Here is a 16,894-nt window from a genome sequence, read left to right as displayed (position 1 = left end):
TATGACACTGTCAACTTGTGACACTAGCATCCATAGGTATTACTGAAGATAAAAGTCTTACTGAAGTGAATGCCTTTTTAGATTCACTGGGCAGGGTGCCTTTGGTTAGAGTCTGAACCCTCTCAAAAATTTTAATGTACAAGTGAGACTGAGGCACCATAAAAAAGGAGCATGAGTCATGGCCCCCTGGACCAGTGCTGGGAGCAAGGCCTTTTCTAGCTTCTAGAAGCTCACCACTTTTCTTGGCTCATGGTCCTGCATCACTCCAGCCTCTGCCTCCATGCTCCCATCTCCTTCTCCAACTCTGGCCCTACTGCCTCTCTGCTACAAGGACCTTGAGCTAACTTGGACGCCCCCCCCCCCAATAATCCAGGGTAACTTCCTGTCTCAAGAGCCTTCATGCAGTCACATCTGCAGATTTCCTTTGCCACGTGAGATGACTCAGGTTTCGGGAAGTAGAATGTGGACGTCTTTGGGGGCCTACCACCACCCAGGGTACCCAGGGGTCCTGATGACTCAGACTGATGAGCGCTCCACTGCTTCTGTTCTGTGCTCTTACCAGATCTCCCCCGATGGATCAGCTCTGTGAAGGAAATGGCACTTTTGCCATCAGCTTATTGAAAATGTTGGGTGAAGAGGACGTGTCCCAGAATGTGTTTTTCTCTTCAATGAGTGTCTCCTCTGCACTGGCCATGGTCTTCATGGGTGCAAAAGGCAACACTGCCACCCAGATGTCCCAGGTATGGAAGCCTGTCATGGAGGAAGAACAATGGGAGGTTTCCTGCTTCCGTGAAACCAGTGACTGTTCAGTTGATTCAGGCTCATGGTGGCCCATGTGTGTCAGAGTAGAACTCTGAGAGTAGAGTACTCTGTAGAGTCTCCAGCGGCTGATGTTTTAGAAGTAGATCACCAGGCCTTTCTTTTGAGGTCCCTTAGGTGGATTTGAACCTCCACCCTTTTGGTTGGCAGCCGAATGGTATTAACTGTTTGTACCACTAGGGAACCCCTACTTCCGCTAGCTAGAGCTGGTCTTTTCAGACCTTCACCCACCTGACGAAAGCCAGTGTGGCCTGTAGCTGTGAGGAGGGGAAATGCGACGGAGAAAGGGCAGACTGGGATAGAGAAGGTGCCTTGTGTAGTGTTAATGGGAGAAATCAAGTGACTAAGTTGTTTTTTCCTAGATAAAAGCATCAACAAATTACAGCAAAATAGCATCTTGGAAAGTCAGGTGATACTATAACTGTGTTCACAAAAAGACAAAGAATTTCATCTTTCTTTTATTTCAAAGTTTTGCTAAATTTATTCATCAAGTTGAAATGCAGCTGTATGAAAGACTTGTAAAATTGATTATACGTAATTATGCATAAGTGAAAGAAGAATGCAACACATGTATGGACTTATATTTTCAGGAGTTATTTAGAAAATAATTAGTTATTAGTCATAGATAATCTCATTGATCTAAATCAGTTTTTATGTGGCTTTTCTGTACACATGAGGTAGTAAGTGATACTTTAGGGAAATAGTCTTTAACCATTTCGGGTCTGAGGTGCCTTTGAAAATCTAGTGAAAGGCACCAGACCACTGCCCCGTGCACGGCATTTTGCTAACGGTAATGGTGTTGTACGGCGGTGGCCCTGCGGTGCATCTGTGGACCCTAGTTGGAGAGCCCCTGCAAGTGTTCTGTACAGTTTACCAATGAGTCAAGCTTGGTCTGGGGTGGAGGGAGATCAAGGAGCAGGCGTCATTCCCAGCCTGACTTGCTGTTTGAATCACAATCTATCTGGACTTCTGTAAAATGGCTGCGTAAATATTTTCATTTCGTTTCCTCTCTGTATCCCCTGGAGCCCTATTAGATTAATTCCAACCACCTGTCTTGTCTGTTCTGTCTCCCACCTGAGTTAGCCCATCCATGCCTTCCTGCTGAATGAACCTGCTAGATCAGTGTTAGCACCTGCTGGCAATTGGGCCTCTAGGGAACCCTACCGGGTCTGAGGCTAGGTTTGGTTATCACAACTGAAGGATGCTACTGACATCTAGTGGGTGGATAGTGGGGATGCCGCGACACCTCCTACAATGCTCCGGCAGTGTGTTGCCAGTTAGTCATTTCTGGCTCATGGCGATCCCACGTGTTACGAAGTAGAACTGCTCTGTAGGGTTTTCTGGCTGTAATCGTAACCCAAAGGAGCTCTGGTGGTGTAATGCCTATAGCATTTGACTGCTAAACAGAAGGTTGGTGGTTCAAACCCACCAGCCATCCGCAGAAGGAAGACTAGGCAATCTATTTCTGTAAAGATTTACTGCCTCGAAAACCCAAAGAGGGTCGCTATGAGTCAGAATTGACTTGATGGCAGTGAGTTTGGTTTTTTTGAATCTAACCCAAGCAGATCTTTCTCCCATAGTAATGCTGGGTGTTTGCAAACCACCAACTTTCAGGTTAGCAGTCCAAACCGTTTGTATCACCCAGGGACTTTCAATGCACAGGACAGACCCCATAACAAAGAATTATCTGAGCCCTAAAGCCAGTGATGAACAGGCTGAGAAACCCCATGCTAGTCAGCTCAACCAAACTCACTTGAAGATAAAGACTGTGTGACGTGCAGCACAGAGATTGTTTAGAGATAGCGTTTTGGGGGAGGAAAGGGGCAATGTTAAAAGTTGGTGTTGTGTTTTGTTCACAGGCCCTTTGTTGGAACAAAGATGGAGATGTCCACCAAGGTTTCCAGTCACTTCTCACTGCAGTTAATCAACCTGGCTCTCAGCACTTGCTTAAAACTGCCAACAGGCTCTTTGGAGAGAAAACATGTAATTTCCTTCCAGTAAGTAGTATTGAGACATTGATGGGAAAGAAATTGAAAATAAGAGAGAAACAACAAAGAGCAGAGAATAATGTATGACCTACTCCCTTACACATGTGCTTGGAATTATGCTTCCGTAAGAGTAAGTTTAGCATAGTGGCTAAGACACTTGCCTGCTAACCAGACGGCTGGCGGTTCAAACCCACCAGCCACTCCTCGGAAGGAGGTTGGGGCATTCTACTTCCGTAGTGATACTGCCTCGGAAACCCAAGGAGGGGTCGCTATGAGTCGGGTTTGACTCGACGGCACATAACAACAACAAGAGTAAGTTTGAAGATTGCCTCTGAGTGATATCTTTTTAAAATTATGATTATTGGCTCTGATACATGCCTCCCTAAGCTCCAGCTGAATGTGTCCGCCCTCCCACACCCAGATCTACATCTCTCCCTTGATTCCTGATCCGAATGACTGCATGTCCTGTGTGTTGTACAAGCTGACAATCAGCTGTCCTAGCTGTTCTAGTTCACACTGAATCAGCCTCTTAAGTTCGCTTAAATTTATCCCCTCTTCCCAACTGCCATTGTGTGGGCTGGGGTTTTTGCTGTGTTGTCTACATGGTCATTTTAATCGCTTCCTAACTGGTCTCCAGGTGCTGTCTGGCCCTTCTGTCCATCTTGTGAGTCTGCACTACTGACGGACTGTTGTTACTGTTGGTAGTTGCTGTGGAATAGTCTTTCTAAAATAAATAAAATCTCCTCATGAAAATGAGATTTTCAACTTAGTAGCATGTATTTACTTCAGCATGTAACTTCATAGTACCTTAGTCCTGCCATATGCAATAAGTGAAGTCCAAGAAAACCCTGCAATATAATGTGCAAGATGATTCTATTATGAGATTAATGAAATGGTCGGGGCAAGCCTGGCTGTCTTAGTTACTGGGAGTTCTAAGTGTTCTTCTGTAAGATTCAGATACCTCCTGGCCCTGGCTTCTGTTGGGTGCTGCTGCCCCATGGCGGTTGTCTGTTCTGGGCCTAAATATGTTTGAGGATGGTTCCAGAACCAACCTTCATTAGCTAGGTCTTCCAGAAGAAGGACTAGTGACTCTAGGAACCTCCTGGTTAATCAATGTTTATTTGTAAACATCAGCCTGATTTGACTGCTGTTCTTAGAGAATACTGGGGACACAGGGAGTCACTTCCACCTTCCTTGGTTGCTTGGCTCCTCCTCCCCTCTCCATCCTCTTTGAGAACAGTAGTTGGGTTGACAACAGGAGCCAGTTGCGGAGCATGTTATACCTGAAACTAAGTTCCCATGGGGCAAGTTGTCTCTGGGTTTTAATGTTTTATTGAGTTGGCCACAACTTACATCCCAAGGCTCATTTCCTCTTGCTATGTTTTCCCTCTTGTCCTCTTCTCCCCTCTCTTGCCCTCCCATCTCTGTCTCTGTCTCTTTCTCTCTCACACACACCGTACTCCAGACCTATCACATTCCATTCCCTGAAGACCTTCCTGGCCCCATGTTCTTGCAAACTACCATGATGACCCACATCTAAAATGCTGTTTCCTTTTTTGTTCACATAGAAATCTTTAAGATTTCTTGATTATTTTGTTTTATTCTGAAGCCTCTCAATCATACAACAGATATGCTTCAGACACTGTGGTTGGTGCTGGTGATAAAAAAAAAAAAAATGATTAAAAGAGAGGTATGGTGCCTTGTGGGTGAGACAGAAAACCACACAGAGTCAATATGAACGTTAACTGTTTGACTGGGATGACGTCTATGGGTGTTTTGTGTAAGGCTGGTTCCATCATGTTCCGGTACATTTTGGGAGTGTCTCTGTATGTACACTGTCTCCCCCAGAGGACTGCAAGCTAACCCAGGTCCGATAGGATGTCCTCACCTTGGTGTCAGGCACCTAGCACAGTGCTAGGCTCATATTTTTTTTGTTAATTGAATGAATGAGTCTTAAAATGAGCAAGATCTTTGTAGAAACATGTGAAGAGAAAAATAAAATAGTTTTCAAAGTTGTGGCAACCTTTGTGGAGCGGGGCCAGACCCAATACTTTGCTCTCTGCAGGCCTTTAAGGACTCTTGTCAGAAGTTCTATCAGGCAGAGCTGGAGGAGCTGTCCTTTGCTAGTCATGCAGAAGAATCCAGGAACCACATAAATGACTGGGTTGCAGAAAAGACTGAAGGTGAGAGATTTCAATGTCTAAAGGCTCAGAGTTATGAAGGAAAGAGAGGCCAAGACTGGCCAGGTGTGGCTTCAATGCTGTTGACACTAGGGCCCTGTTACCAGAGATCTGTTTGTATGTTGGTGGTGGTTGTGTTTATTTGCCAAATTTCCAGGCTAGCAATGCAATTCTGTTATTTCTCTTGGGCTTGTCAGATCATGAAGTCTAAAATATCTTTAAACCTATTTTTCAAAAGTCAGACCCTCTCCCGTCTGAAAAATCCCTGAGAAATGCCTCCTCTTTGGGCCTGTTGACCATCCATCTGAGAGAACCCTTACCATGTGCTGAGGACAGATTAGTATTTGATTAAGTCACAGGGTAGAAATGATGACATTTCATGTTATCTCTTGTAGTAATTCAAATAGCTAACTGATAACTCGCTCCCTCCAGTTGAACTTGACAATGGCTAAGGGCTAAGTTTGCTTTCAGAGGGTAATCTTCTCTGAATTTGCTCCAGATTCTAGTTTCTATGGAGCCTGTGAGTCCCTGGTCCAGACCATGTGCTCTCTCACTAGAGCCATTGCTGCCAGTTCTCAACTGGACCACAGAGTAAAGGGCGGACGCTTTTATGTACCCTGGTTATTTAACACATTATTGAGGGACTTCCAAACAATAACCAAAAAACCTAAACAAACCCATTGCTGTCAAGTCTGTTTTGACTCATGTTGTTGTTGTTGTTATGTGCCATCGAGGCAGACCCAACTCACAGATACCCCTCCTTGGGTTTCCAAGGCAGTATCACTACAGAAGTAGATTGCCCCATCTTCCTTCCGAGGAGTAGCTGGTGGGTTTGAACCACCAGCCTTCTGGTTAGCAGTCAAGTGCCTTAGGCACTGTAACACCAGACTAATAGGACATAGCAGAACTGCCCCATAGAGTTTCCAAGGCTGTAATCTTTACAAAGCAGACTATCACATCTTTCTGTCATGGAGCACCTAGTGGGTTCAAACTGCCAACCTTTCAGTTAGCAACTGAGCACTTATCTACTGCATTATGGGCCTCCTTTTCCAGAAAATGGGATTAAATAATAATCATAAGCTCTGATATTGAGTTCCGAAGGCATTTGACTGCTATCCAGAAGGCTGGAGGTTCATACCCACCAGCCAGTCCTCGGAAGGAATATTGGGCAATCTACCTCTGTAGTGATATTGCCTCGGAAACCCAAGGAGGGGTCTCCATGAGTCGGATCCAACTCGACAGCAGTGAGTGAGAGTAGACTGTTTATTCATGGGCCAGCTATTCATTATTTCATCCCCCTGCCTTTACAGCACACCCACTGTGTGCCAGGCAGGAGCAATGCCCACCATTACACTGAACACCAAGAAAACAATTATCATGGGAAGGGTAGCCTTTCACTTCTCCACACACTATCTGTCTAGCGGCCTCTTGCTCTTCAGCTGATGTAGCAGCTGCCTAGGGGGCCAGAAACTTCTCCATACGTCACCCTTCCTGTCCAGTCCCTCCTGTCCACGGCTGTCACAGCCTTCCTTCCATCTGGCTGACCACCACGTATTTCCCAGGATATTGGCACTGAAGGGAACCTTGGGGATCACCTTGTCCCCTCTCTCCTTGGACAATTCAACTTGAGTTCCTCTATCCCATCTCTTCTAATTCCTTTATTCCATCACCTATTTCATGCAGCCTGCTTTTTGTTTTTAACCCTCAAATAGCAACACTCTTCTCCCATGTTTTTCAAAGGGAAGATTTCAGAAGTCTTGGGTGCTGGGACTATTGACCCCCTGACTAAGTTGGTCCTTGTGAACGCAATATATTTCAAAGGGAAGTGGAAGGAGCAGTTTGACAGAAAGTACACACGAGGAATGCCCTTTAAAATCAACCAGGTAGGGACATATTTTTCATATATCCTATTACTATCTTAAAGTAAGAAGGTGGAAAAGATTTTAAATGGGAAAAAAAAATTCAAATTCTCTTGATCTATTTTTGAGTGAATTATTTTTTTGAGTGAATTTCATGTTCCCTTTGTATTATTGGAGGGAGGGCAAAAAGTCAAATAACTTGTATTGATATTTCTGTTTTCCACCCTTGACAAGTCCGTTGACTTCTGGTCAATTATTTGGATTGGGGTTTCTGCTGAGCCCTGGGAACTTTGGTATGATGCAATCAGGATCTATATTTATTTAGACATTTCCTTAGAATATCAGGGACAACTGTGCCTATTTATTGCCTTAGAATACAAGCTATCCAGTTCCAAACCAGGTCTTCAAACTGGTTCAAATGGGTCAGTAATTGCCATCATAAACTAGGGCTGTGTATGCATTGCCTTAGTGTTTTGACCCAAGTAGGAAACACAGTTGTGCCCCACTCAAAGATGGCAGCCTTTCACACTGCTTTGAATATGTGTTGCTCTCTAGAGCTCTGCCAATAATCCAATCTCCTGAAACTTTCAAGAGGAAGAACTGTGGCAGGATTTTTGGAGAGCAATATTATTGGCAGGACTCTGGAGAGGAATGCACACTCAAAGCAGAGCAGTTGGCTGCCATCTTTGAGTGGGGCACCACTGTTTGTTTCCTACTCAGATCAGAATACCACGGACAACAAATTAGGTTGTTATGCAACACATGGACAGCTCTTGTTTATGACAGCAATTACTGAACTGTCTTGAAGCCCTATTCCATACCCCAACCCCCAAAGTGTGAGCAGATGTTAAAGCTAATTTTGTAAACACATTTGTACACTCCTTTTTGAATATGACCATGCCTGGGGTCAATAGCAGTTAGCTTGGGATTCAGCCTCCATCAACCTGATTACAGCATATTGCTCAAAGATATAAAAGTGTAAAATAGATTTAATGCAAGCTTTAAAAATAGCTGACCATACATATCTTATCAAGGTCCCTTTCCCAAGAAAATCAAAGATATGAAACTAATTATGGAATTGAGCAACTTTTCAGGATAAGAGTGTAACTCCCTTTGGCCCATTTTTCCAACCAGATCCTTCAAACCAAAGGACTGAATTAAGCTTCCTCTTAACTTGGAGGATAAAGGCTATGGGAGTGCTTTGCTATGCATTTTCTCAAAAGAGGAGAAACACAACTTGTAAAATAATGTAGAGGGTTTTATGTCTCTATATTTGCCAACCTATTGTCTCACACCTGGTAATATTTCATCTACTGAAACAACAGCATTTTGTACTCGATACAAAAATGTACTAATGAAAATTTCACGTCTACTAGCATAAATCCATGGAAAGGATAAGTCTCTTATACCTGTACCTTAGGGGTTCTTTGAGGTAGATGCATCTGATTTTTGGTAAACTGCTCATTTTCCAGGATCTAATTTTAATTCTGTGTTTTCATCAGGAAAAGAAGACAGTGCAGATGATGTTTAAGCAGGCCAAATTTAGGATGGGGTATGTGGATGAGGTCCACACCCAGGTTCTGGAGCTGCCCTATGCGGGCGAGGAGCTGAGCATGTTCATTCTGCTTCCTGATGACGACACTGACCTCACTGTGGTAAGCCCTTGGTAGTGACCCTGCGTGTCTGTGGAGTCCAGCCTCAGTTCAGTTTTTGAGCCTATCCCCCAGAGCAGCAGTTGAGGAGTTTCCAGGTTAGGGTGTTTACAGGCAGTGCTGGCCCAGTACCACTGTGTGGCTTTAGGGAACGTGTGCACATTTCAGTTCTGTCTATAAATGTCATCAGTTGGTTCAGAGAATTTTCTAAACTGAAAAACATTTGAAGTGAGTTTGGCATATGGTCCTTTTTTGCAATCTGTGGTTATTTCAGGTGTTTTCTAGTGTTTTGTTTGCTCTTATATCCACAGGATGGGGAAAGATGAGACTGGGGAGAAAATCATAGTGTTTATAAGAAGAAGGGGAGCTCTGGTAGCATAGTGGCTAAGACACTTGCCTGCTAACCAGATGGATGGCGGTTCAAACCCACCAGGCACTCCTCGGAAGGAAGGTTGGGCAATCCTACTTCCGTAGTGATACTGCCTTGGAAACCCAAGGAGGGGTCGCTATGAGTTGGGTTTGACTCGACGGCACATAACAACAACAACAACAACAACATAAGAAGAAAAATATCTGTAGATTGTCTTAAACTAGAACTGACCATTTAGTTGCACATGGAAGGGTTGTTAAGTGTAGTGAGTGTGTGGATGGGTACGTGGATAGTGTCATTTAGATGTTAAGACTGGTTTCTGTTCTCTCAGGTGGAGAAGGAACTTACATATGAGAAGTTCAGAGCCTGGACAAATCCAGAAACGATGACTACAAGAAAGGTTAAAGTTTTCCTCCCCCGCTTAAAACTGGAGGAGAGTTATGACCTGGCATCTTTTCTTCAGAGTTTAGGAATGACTGATGCCTTTGAGGAAGTCAAGGCTGACTTTTCTGGGATGTCAACCAAGAAGAATGTGCCTTTGTCCAAGGTTGCACACAAGTGCTTCATAGAAGTCAATGAGGAGGGCACAGAGGCAGCTGCGGCCACCGCGGTGGTCACGAATGCCCGGAGCATCAGCGTAGAAGCAAGATTTTGTGCAGACCATCCTTTCCTCTTGTTTATCATACACCACAAGACCAACAGCATCCTGTTCTGCGGCAGGGTCTCATCTCCATGAAGAGAGGCTGTTGCTGAACGTGCATGCCTTTCCCTCTGCCTGCCATGCCTTTGCTGAAATTCTGCATGGCCAAGTTGGCGAGGGTTCGAATGCCAAAGTAAAGTGTGTGCACCCAGCTGTCTGTGAACATCTTTGCTGAACTTTTCTTAACTGTTGGGAATGGTGGGCTTCAGAGGGGGCAAGTTTGGGCCTGAACAGGGGAGAGGCAGTTTGTAAGTGTTTACAGTGTTGGATTACACAATAAGGAAGGTCAGCATGGGTTTACTTGTGCTTATTTACTCATGTGTCGTGAATAGTTTCACATTTTTTTCACCACCTCAGAGATTATGCTTCTAGGGATGGCTGGCATATACCTCTCTCCCATAGCACCTTCCTCCAGAATCAAAGCCTTGTTTCAAATTTATAGACCCTGACAGGGATGGAGGGACCAATTAGCAAGGTAACCATGGGCTTAATCCACCCCGAGTGTTTGGGGTGTTTCTCGATGGCTCTGTCCTCACATACCACAGGCCCATTATTTGTGGGTGTTATAAAGGGCCTCTCAAGGATTCATGAACCAGCCCTCAGGTGTTCCTCCAACCTGAGATGATCTCACATGTCTGCCGGCCATCTCAGGTAGACCCACCAGGAGGGGCCGGTCACAGGGCCTGTCGCTCATGAAGCTGAACATCTGCACATCTGTAAACACTGCGGCCACCCCGTGTCTCCAAACAGCTGAGGTAAAGTGTCTCCCTCCCTCATATCATCCCAACAGCCCGTGTTCCCCAAGTCCCTCATGAAAACCGTCCCTTCAAATCTTTGCAAGAAGAAACTTTAGACTCAAGTTCAGGGCTCAGCCATGAGCTTCAGGACTGGTCGGACTAGCAGGCAGGTCCCCAAAGAATGCCACTCCTGAAACACATTCAAAACCCCACAGGGGCCTCCACTCCAACAGCTCCTTGAGCAAGGCCTCTGATTAACCAGAGAGGCTCAGACCGGGGCTCGAAAACACCCCTTGCTTAAGGGAAAAGGACCCTCCTGCATTACTTTTTGTTTTCTGATGAAAAAGGAAACATGGGAACTCTAGAAAAGTATACAAAGAAAATTCAAGTCACCACCAATCCCTGGCAGCTGTTAACAGTGATGTATGAGCTGTCGGTGCTGAGGGAACCACTGATGCTTCCCTTGAGCCCCTGACTCCACTCAGCTCACCAGGGAGTCAAACTCCAGCGGTGCGCTGGCAGATGACCAAGAAGGCAGCTCCCTGCTGCTGTTCATAGTCTTCTGGTGATGGGACCAGAACTGCCAAGGACCCTGTGCTGAGCTGCGTCCCATCTACAGTCGGCTCTCAGCAGGCCCTGGTGCTGAGGGAGGTCCTTTGAAGGTAGGAAGTTCCTGAGCCTCAGGCCACTGGGGAGAGCATGAGCCTTTCCGGAGAGACCCTAGAGCCATGGTGAGTTGGCTTCTATGAAGAAGGAGGTGATCTTGTTCAACTTAGGCATGGTACCTTGTGGGGCATCATCACAGGGACTCCTTCCTCTGGGTGCCCCAACCAAAGCCACTAAGAAGGAGGAGGATGTTGAGAGGACAGGAACACCTGAGACCCTCTCCTCGTGCAACAGTTACTGTTCAGTTCTGATAGATCTGGCCCACCCGTGATGAGTTTCCTGCTACTGAAATTCATGTCTGGATAACCTCACAGCCTTTATCAGCCTTGAGAGCCAACCCGGGGTCCAGGGGTCTACAGCTCATGAGGCAAAGGATGGTCAGACTGTTAACCAGACTCGGATTCCTTTTTGCCATTCCTGGTAGTTACAGAACCCAACTAAACTTCCTTGTGTGGTCAAATGAACAGGTCAATAACAGAGAGTGGATCTTAACTGACAAAATCGAGGGCCTGGGGATCACTACTGCCAAATCACAAAGGTGGACCACAGAAAGTGATGATAAATGGTAGTTAGGCGCCCTCATCTGGACAATCCAGGCCATACCTTTTGTGCAAAGATCTCCAGATCTGGTTACTCAGTAACCAAGTCTGATGGGGAAGAGTTGGATGAGCTCCTCACCAAGGAAGTCATGGCTGAGTACAGACCATGGGGGCCCAACAGCAGCCCTACTAGGGTCTCACAGTGATGGCCCCTGTGACAATAGATATGGTATCTATCAAATCAATAGAACACAGTTGTTACTGTGAGGTGAGGAAAGCAGTTGCTGACAATTCAGAAGTTTCTAATGAGTTCTGTGACCTTGAGCAAGTTGCTTAAAGTCCTTGCGGCTCAGAGTCTCCTTCTTTGTAGCATGAAAGGCTTTGCCCACTGATCCGTCAGCAGCTCCCAGCTCAGACGTCCTCTAATAAACATGTAGCACGAGCCTGCGCTGGGCCACAAGCTTTCCTCTCCACGTTGAGATTTTTTTCATTACTTTGTAAGCCTTTGTGATTTGAAAGATGACTTTCGTTGTTGGGAATCTAAGTTGGCTCTTCGTGCTTGTGATGTCGATACATCTTCATTTCCACTAAAGACTTGGAGGATTGTTTCCAGTGAGAGGATGGCAAAATAAAACCATGTTTCCTATTCTCACGTTTCTTTCATCTTCATCCTTTGTCAGCAGAACTGTTGCTATTTGTCACTTCAACATTTTCCAGTGGCACTTCACTCCTCCTTTGGGGTCTTTGACGTTTTTCTCATCAGACTGAAGGATTTTGCTTATCGTTCTCCAGGGCAGCTTCTTGTTGCTGCAGAAGGGTAAGGCGAGCCTCCTTATGCATGAAGCAAGGTCTCCAGGTAATCCCCTTCTCTTCCTAATGGAAAGAACGACATTCAGTTAGAAGATGAAGACTTGGAGAGAAAACTGCTTGCTACAGGGCTCTGTGGCTCGTCTGGCTCCAGCACTGCTGTCTGGTGGTGGGCTTGATTATGGGAGAGGGAACCTGTGTGTTCTGGCTGGGGGAGGCCCGGTGACCCAGCAGCCCCTTTCCTGGGAGTGGCAGGGACCCAGTGCCCCCTCGCTGGACGGGGGCATGGCTGACCTGACCATCCCTTCCTAAAGAGTGGGGTGGGTGACGAGTACTCAGTAAAGTCCTCTGCTGGGAGAAGGCTCACTTATTCGACAGGCCACAGAACTTTCCAAAGGTGAATAAAGAGAACTTTTCAGCTCTCTCTGTTGTTAGGTGCCCTCGAGTTGCATCCGACTCAAAGTGACCCTATCTGTGTACAACAAGGAAACTGCCTGGTCCTGCCCCATCCTCACTACCGCTGCCATACTTAAGCCCACTGAGAGCGCTCTCTACTGAGTCAATTTTCCCCATATCTTGGGGAAGGGGCCAAAGTGTTTAAGAGACAAACTTGTTTGATACCAGATTTTTTCCAGAAAATCCAGAATCTTGATACTTCTGCTATCAAGGGCTGGTTGAAGTTAGGTGGAGAGAAGACAGAAATGTTAGCAGGAATGAACAGAAGGGATAAACCCATTCTGTTACTGTTACAGAGTGACAGAGTGGTTAAAAGGGCCTGTTGGAAAGTCATAGAGATTCAATATTTGAATAGGGCGGGATTTTAGAATAACCTAATGCCACCTTTTTGTGTTTTTGTTTTTTTAAATGGAATCTAAGACCCAGAGGTTTTGCATGGCTAGCTAGCATCTGGTTCATCACCTGCACATGACAGCAGCTTAGGAAAGAATTTTTTAATTCACTTGTCTGGAAGCATAAATCTGGTTGGTGGCAGTCCTGAATGATGGGTATGGACGGAGAAAATGGGAGGTGCTAGGCTCCACTGAAGAGGCACTGAAGTTTAAAATCCTTTTCCTGGTTGGGTGTCAACCTTGCTCTCAGTGCTAAGGCTTTGACCATCAGAAGTAGTAACAGGGAGCTATTTTTGCTGTCCTTCTGTCTGTTAGGAGCTCTGGTAGCATAGTGGCTAAGGCACTTGCCTGCTAACCAGACGGCTGGCGGTTCAAACCCACCAGCCACTCCTTGGAAGGAAGGTTGGGCAATCCTACTTCCGTAGTGATACTGCCTCGGAAACCCAAGGAGGGGTCGCTATGAGTCAGGGCTGACTCGACGGCACATAACAACAACAACAACTCTGTCTTTGAAATACATTGTGCAGGCACAATGGTCCCTGGGTGGCACAAACGTTTTGCTTTTAGCTAGTAAGTGAAAGGTTGGCAGGTTGAACCCACCCAGTGGGGCTATGGCAGAAAGACCTGGAGAGCTGCTTCTGTAAAGATTTTAGCCAAGAAAACCCCACGGAGCAGTTCTATCCTGTAACACACAGGGTCACCATGAGTTGGGATGGACTTGATGGTGACTGGTAAACCAAGGCACCACAGAAACCTGGGCATCAGCCTAGACCCTGCTTCTCCTGCATCTGTGCATCTGACCAGTTGATGACCCTGCCTGGTCCACAACTCCATGTGCATTTTTGTGCATTGAATTGTGTCCTCCAAAAAGAGGTGTTGAAGACCTAACCCCCAGTACATGTGACGGTGACCTTGCTTGGGAACAGGATCTTTGCAAATGTAATCAGTCTGTAATCAAGATAAGGTGACTAGGTCCAGATGCAGCACTAGGGCAGGTCCTCATTCAGTAATTGACCCCCTTATAAGAAGAGGGAGATAGGCACAGGGACTGTGTCCCTTCTCAGGGACCTGAGCACCGTCACCAGACCAGCCTGTCTCTTCTGACTTTCTCCAATGTCCTCCTGGTAGTCCTAGGAGGTTTTCTGTAGGTCATATTTTTGGTTCTTTGTAAAACTGAGTCTTGGGAGTTTCTGAAAAATCCTTCTTTTTTAATTTTTTTTTTTTAAAGCTCACTGGGGACTGAAAAAAAAAAAAAAAGGTCTGATTTGAAATGACCTTGTTTTGTGCATCCCATGTTCTCCCTCTTCTTTGGGGTAGTATATCTCAGACTCCAACCCAGATCTTACGACTCAAAGGGCTGCAGGAGAGGCAGTGAAAACAAAGCTTTGCAGGTAAAAAGGCTCTTGCAAAATATTACCTGGTTTACATATGGCCTAGATATGACTCAAAGCCCAAAACAACTATTTAACTTCGCATCATGTTTACTCTGTCAGGGGCCTCATAAAACCTGTTACCGTTGATTCTGACTCATAGTGACTCCATGTGTCACAGAGTAAAATTGCTTCACAGGGTTTTCTTGGCTGTCTTCTTTATGGAAGCAGATTGCCAGACCTTTCTGCCACAAGTCGGTTCTAACTGCCAACCATTAGGTTAGTAGTCAACTGCAAACTGCTTATGCCATCCAGGGACGTAGGGCCCCGTATCACCATTTGAACAGCAAGGGCTGATTTCAGAATCTTATGTTCCCTTGAACCAGTACTTTGGACTTGCGTGCTTGGGATGTCTTCCACCCCGGAATATACCCTGTTCCTTGGAGAAGGGGAGTTGCTGTCAGGAGACCTTGCACATTAGACCTGAACTTTCCATCCCACATCACAGATCTTGACATGGACCTAGCTGGTCAGTAAGTGTCCTTGGACTCCTCTCCAGCACATTTGTGCTCTGATCCTTAGCTCTGTACTCCACACTCCACTGCACCCTCACTGAAATAAATCCTATAATAAGGCTCTGTCCAAGTGCAGTGTCCGCTAGGAAGCCTCTCAGCCCTGAGTGCTACTTTGATGTGCTAACACACGTGTGTGGGCCCCTTGTCCTAACACGTCACAATATGATTTACTTCTCCACTGACGTGAATTACATTTTCAGCTGCCCTGCTGCAGATCGAGACACAGATCTTACTAGCTCTGTCACTCTCTGTGACCCATGTCAGGAGGCGATGAATGATTTTTGGATAAATGGATTTTGAAAAATAGAATTTCCTCATTCTACTATCTAAGGAGCCTCGGTGGCACAGTGGTTAAGAGCTAGACTACTAACTGAAAGGTTGGAGGTTCGAACTCACCTACTGGCTCCATGGGAGAAACGCCTGGCTCTCTGCCCCTGTAACGATCCTGTGAGGCAGTTCTACTCTGTCACGTGGGGTGGTTTTGAGCTGGAATCGACTGATGGTCCCCAACAATAACAACAGCCTTAAACCAAATGCCTTCAACTTGGGGTTCTTAACTTGGTTCTAGAGCCTTAAAATGTCCATGAATAATACCTTTATGGAATCAAGCCCCTGAAACTGTGTTAAAAACTTTGTTTGTGCATTACGGACTCTTTTTGGAATTGCATCTGAAAAGGGGCATCAGATATCTCCTAGACTAAGAAGCAGTGATCTATAGAATTTATGCCCCATGTGATTATTTTCTCTCTATTCAGGAAGGTAAGTCTGTATCCACCCACACTGCAATTTTGGATCTGAATCTTAAAGCTCCTTTAAGAAAGAGTCAGTCTTCTCATTGCTTTTATGGTCTCATGTCCTAAATTAACATTCATCACTGTTTTGATTCTAGTACCTCTTCACACTTTTACTCAACTTTCTAATCCCATAAATCAATTTTCAGAAAAGCGTGGGAGAAACCAGAGGTGGTCACAGGGTAGGACAGTGAGTGCCTTTATGTGGGTTACTGTGAGCCCATGTGGTGGCAAATATACCAACTCAACAAGTTCTCTTGACTAGACTTTCTGCATCTTGGGTGCCCCTTGGGGGCCTGGGTGTGGTCCTGGAGTCCAGTGCAGGAGTCTGAGCACAGGCTTTCCTGCTTTGCTGATTTCCAAGTAGAACTCCAGGAATGCTTCACAGAGAGCCAGGATTTGGTCAAAGACAGTTTCTTCCTATATGAATCCTTGTGCGATTTGAACAATGCTTTAAAAATACTCAGGCGCACTTTTGAGGAGACAAGTCCTAACACCATTCACAGTGGAGGAAGGAATCAGGTACAACTTTTATTTTTATTCTGTCAATGAAGGCAGAAGAACTGTGTGTAGAGATCCCTAAGGCATAGGCCCATCTGATCCCTGATAATGTTGTTAATGAGTGTGTGTTCCTATGCCAGGCACTGTATTAGCATTTTCTGTACATGAACCAGTGGAGTCTTCACAAAACTCAGTGAGTTTGGCTGTTTCTTTCATTGTACAAATGCAAGAAAAAAAAAAACTTAGAAATGAGAGAGATGAAATAATTGGCCCCAAATCATATGCCTAGTAAACAGCAAAGGAAGACTTGACTTCACTCAGTTGGACATGCACATTGGACCTCTGATCACTGGGGTCAGAAGCTGCCTCTAGTGTTCTGAGGTTATGCTGTAGAATATAGAAGTACATGTGTGTGTGTATGTATATATACACATACATACATACATACATACACATGTATATACATATACACAATACATGTGTGTATACACG

At 45.4% G+C, this 16,894-nt stretch overlaps 1 protein-coding gene across 1 annotated transcript; it reads left to right on the top strand.

The window, feature by feature from the left end:
• Positions 1 to 572: 572 nt before the first annotated feature.
• LOC103192507 (serpin B8-like) lies at positions 573 to 9,604 on the top strand. Its single transcript, XM_007935486.2, has 6 exons — positions 573 to 740; positions 2,679 to 2,816; positions 4,873 to 4,990; positions 6,728 to 6,870; positions 8,349 to 8,501; positions 9,200 to 9,604. Exons 1-6 carry the CDS (start codon positions 573 to 575, stop codon positions 9,602 to 9,604), a joined length of 1,125 nt encoding a protein of 374 aa, XP_007933677.1.
• The last annotated feature ends 7,290 nt before the right edge of the window (positions 9,605 to 16,894 follow it).

Source organism: Orycteropus afer, unplaced genomic scaffold, assembly GCF_000298275.1.
Source record: "Orycteropus afer afer isolate SDZICR_OR568_19922 unplaced genomic scaffold, OryAfe1.0 scaffold00029, whole genome shotgun sequence".
Classification (NCBI taxonomy): Eukaryota; Metazoa; Chordata; class Mammalia; order Tubulidentata; family Orycteropodidae; genus Orycteropus; species Orycteropus afer.
This window is presented reverse-complemented; position numbering and strand designations above follow the sequence as displayed.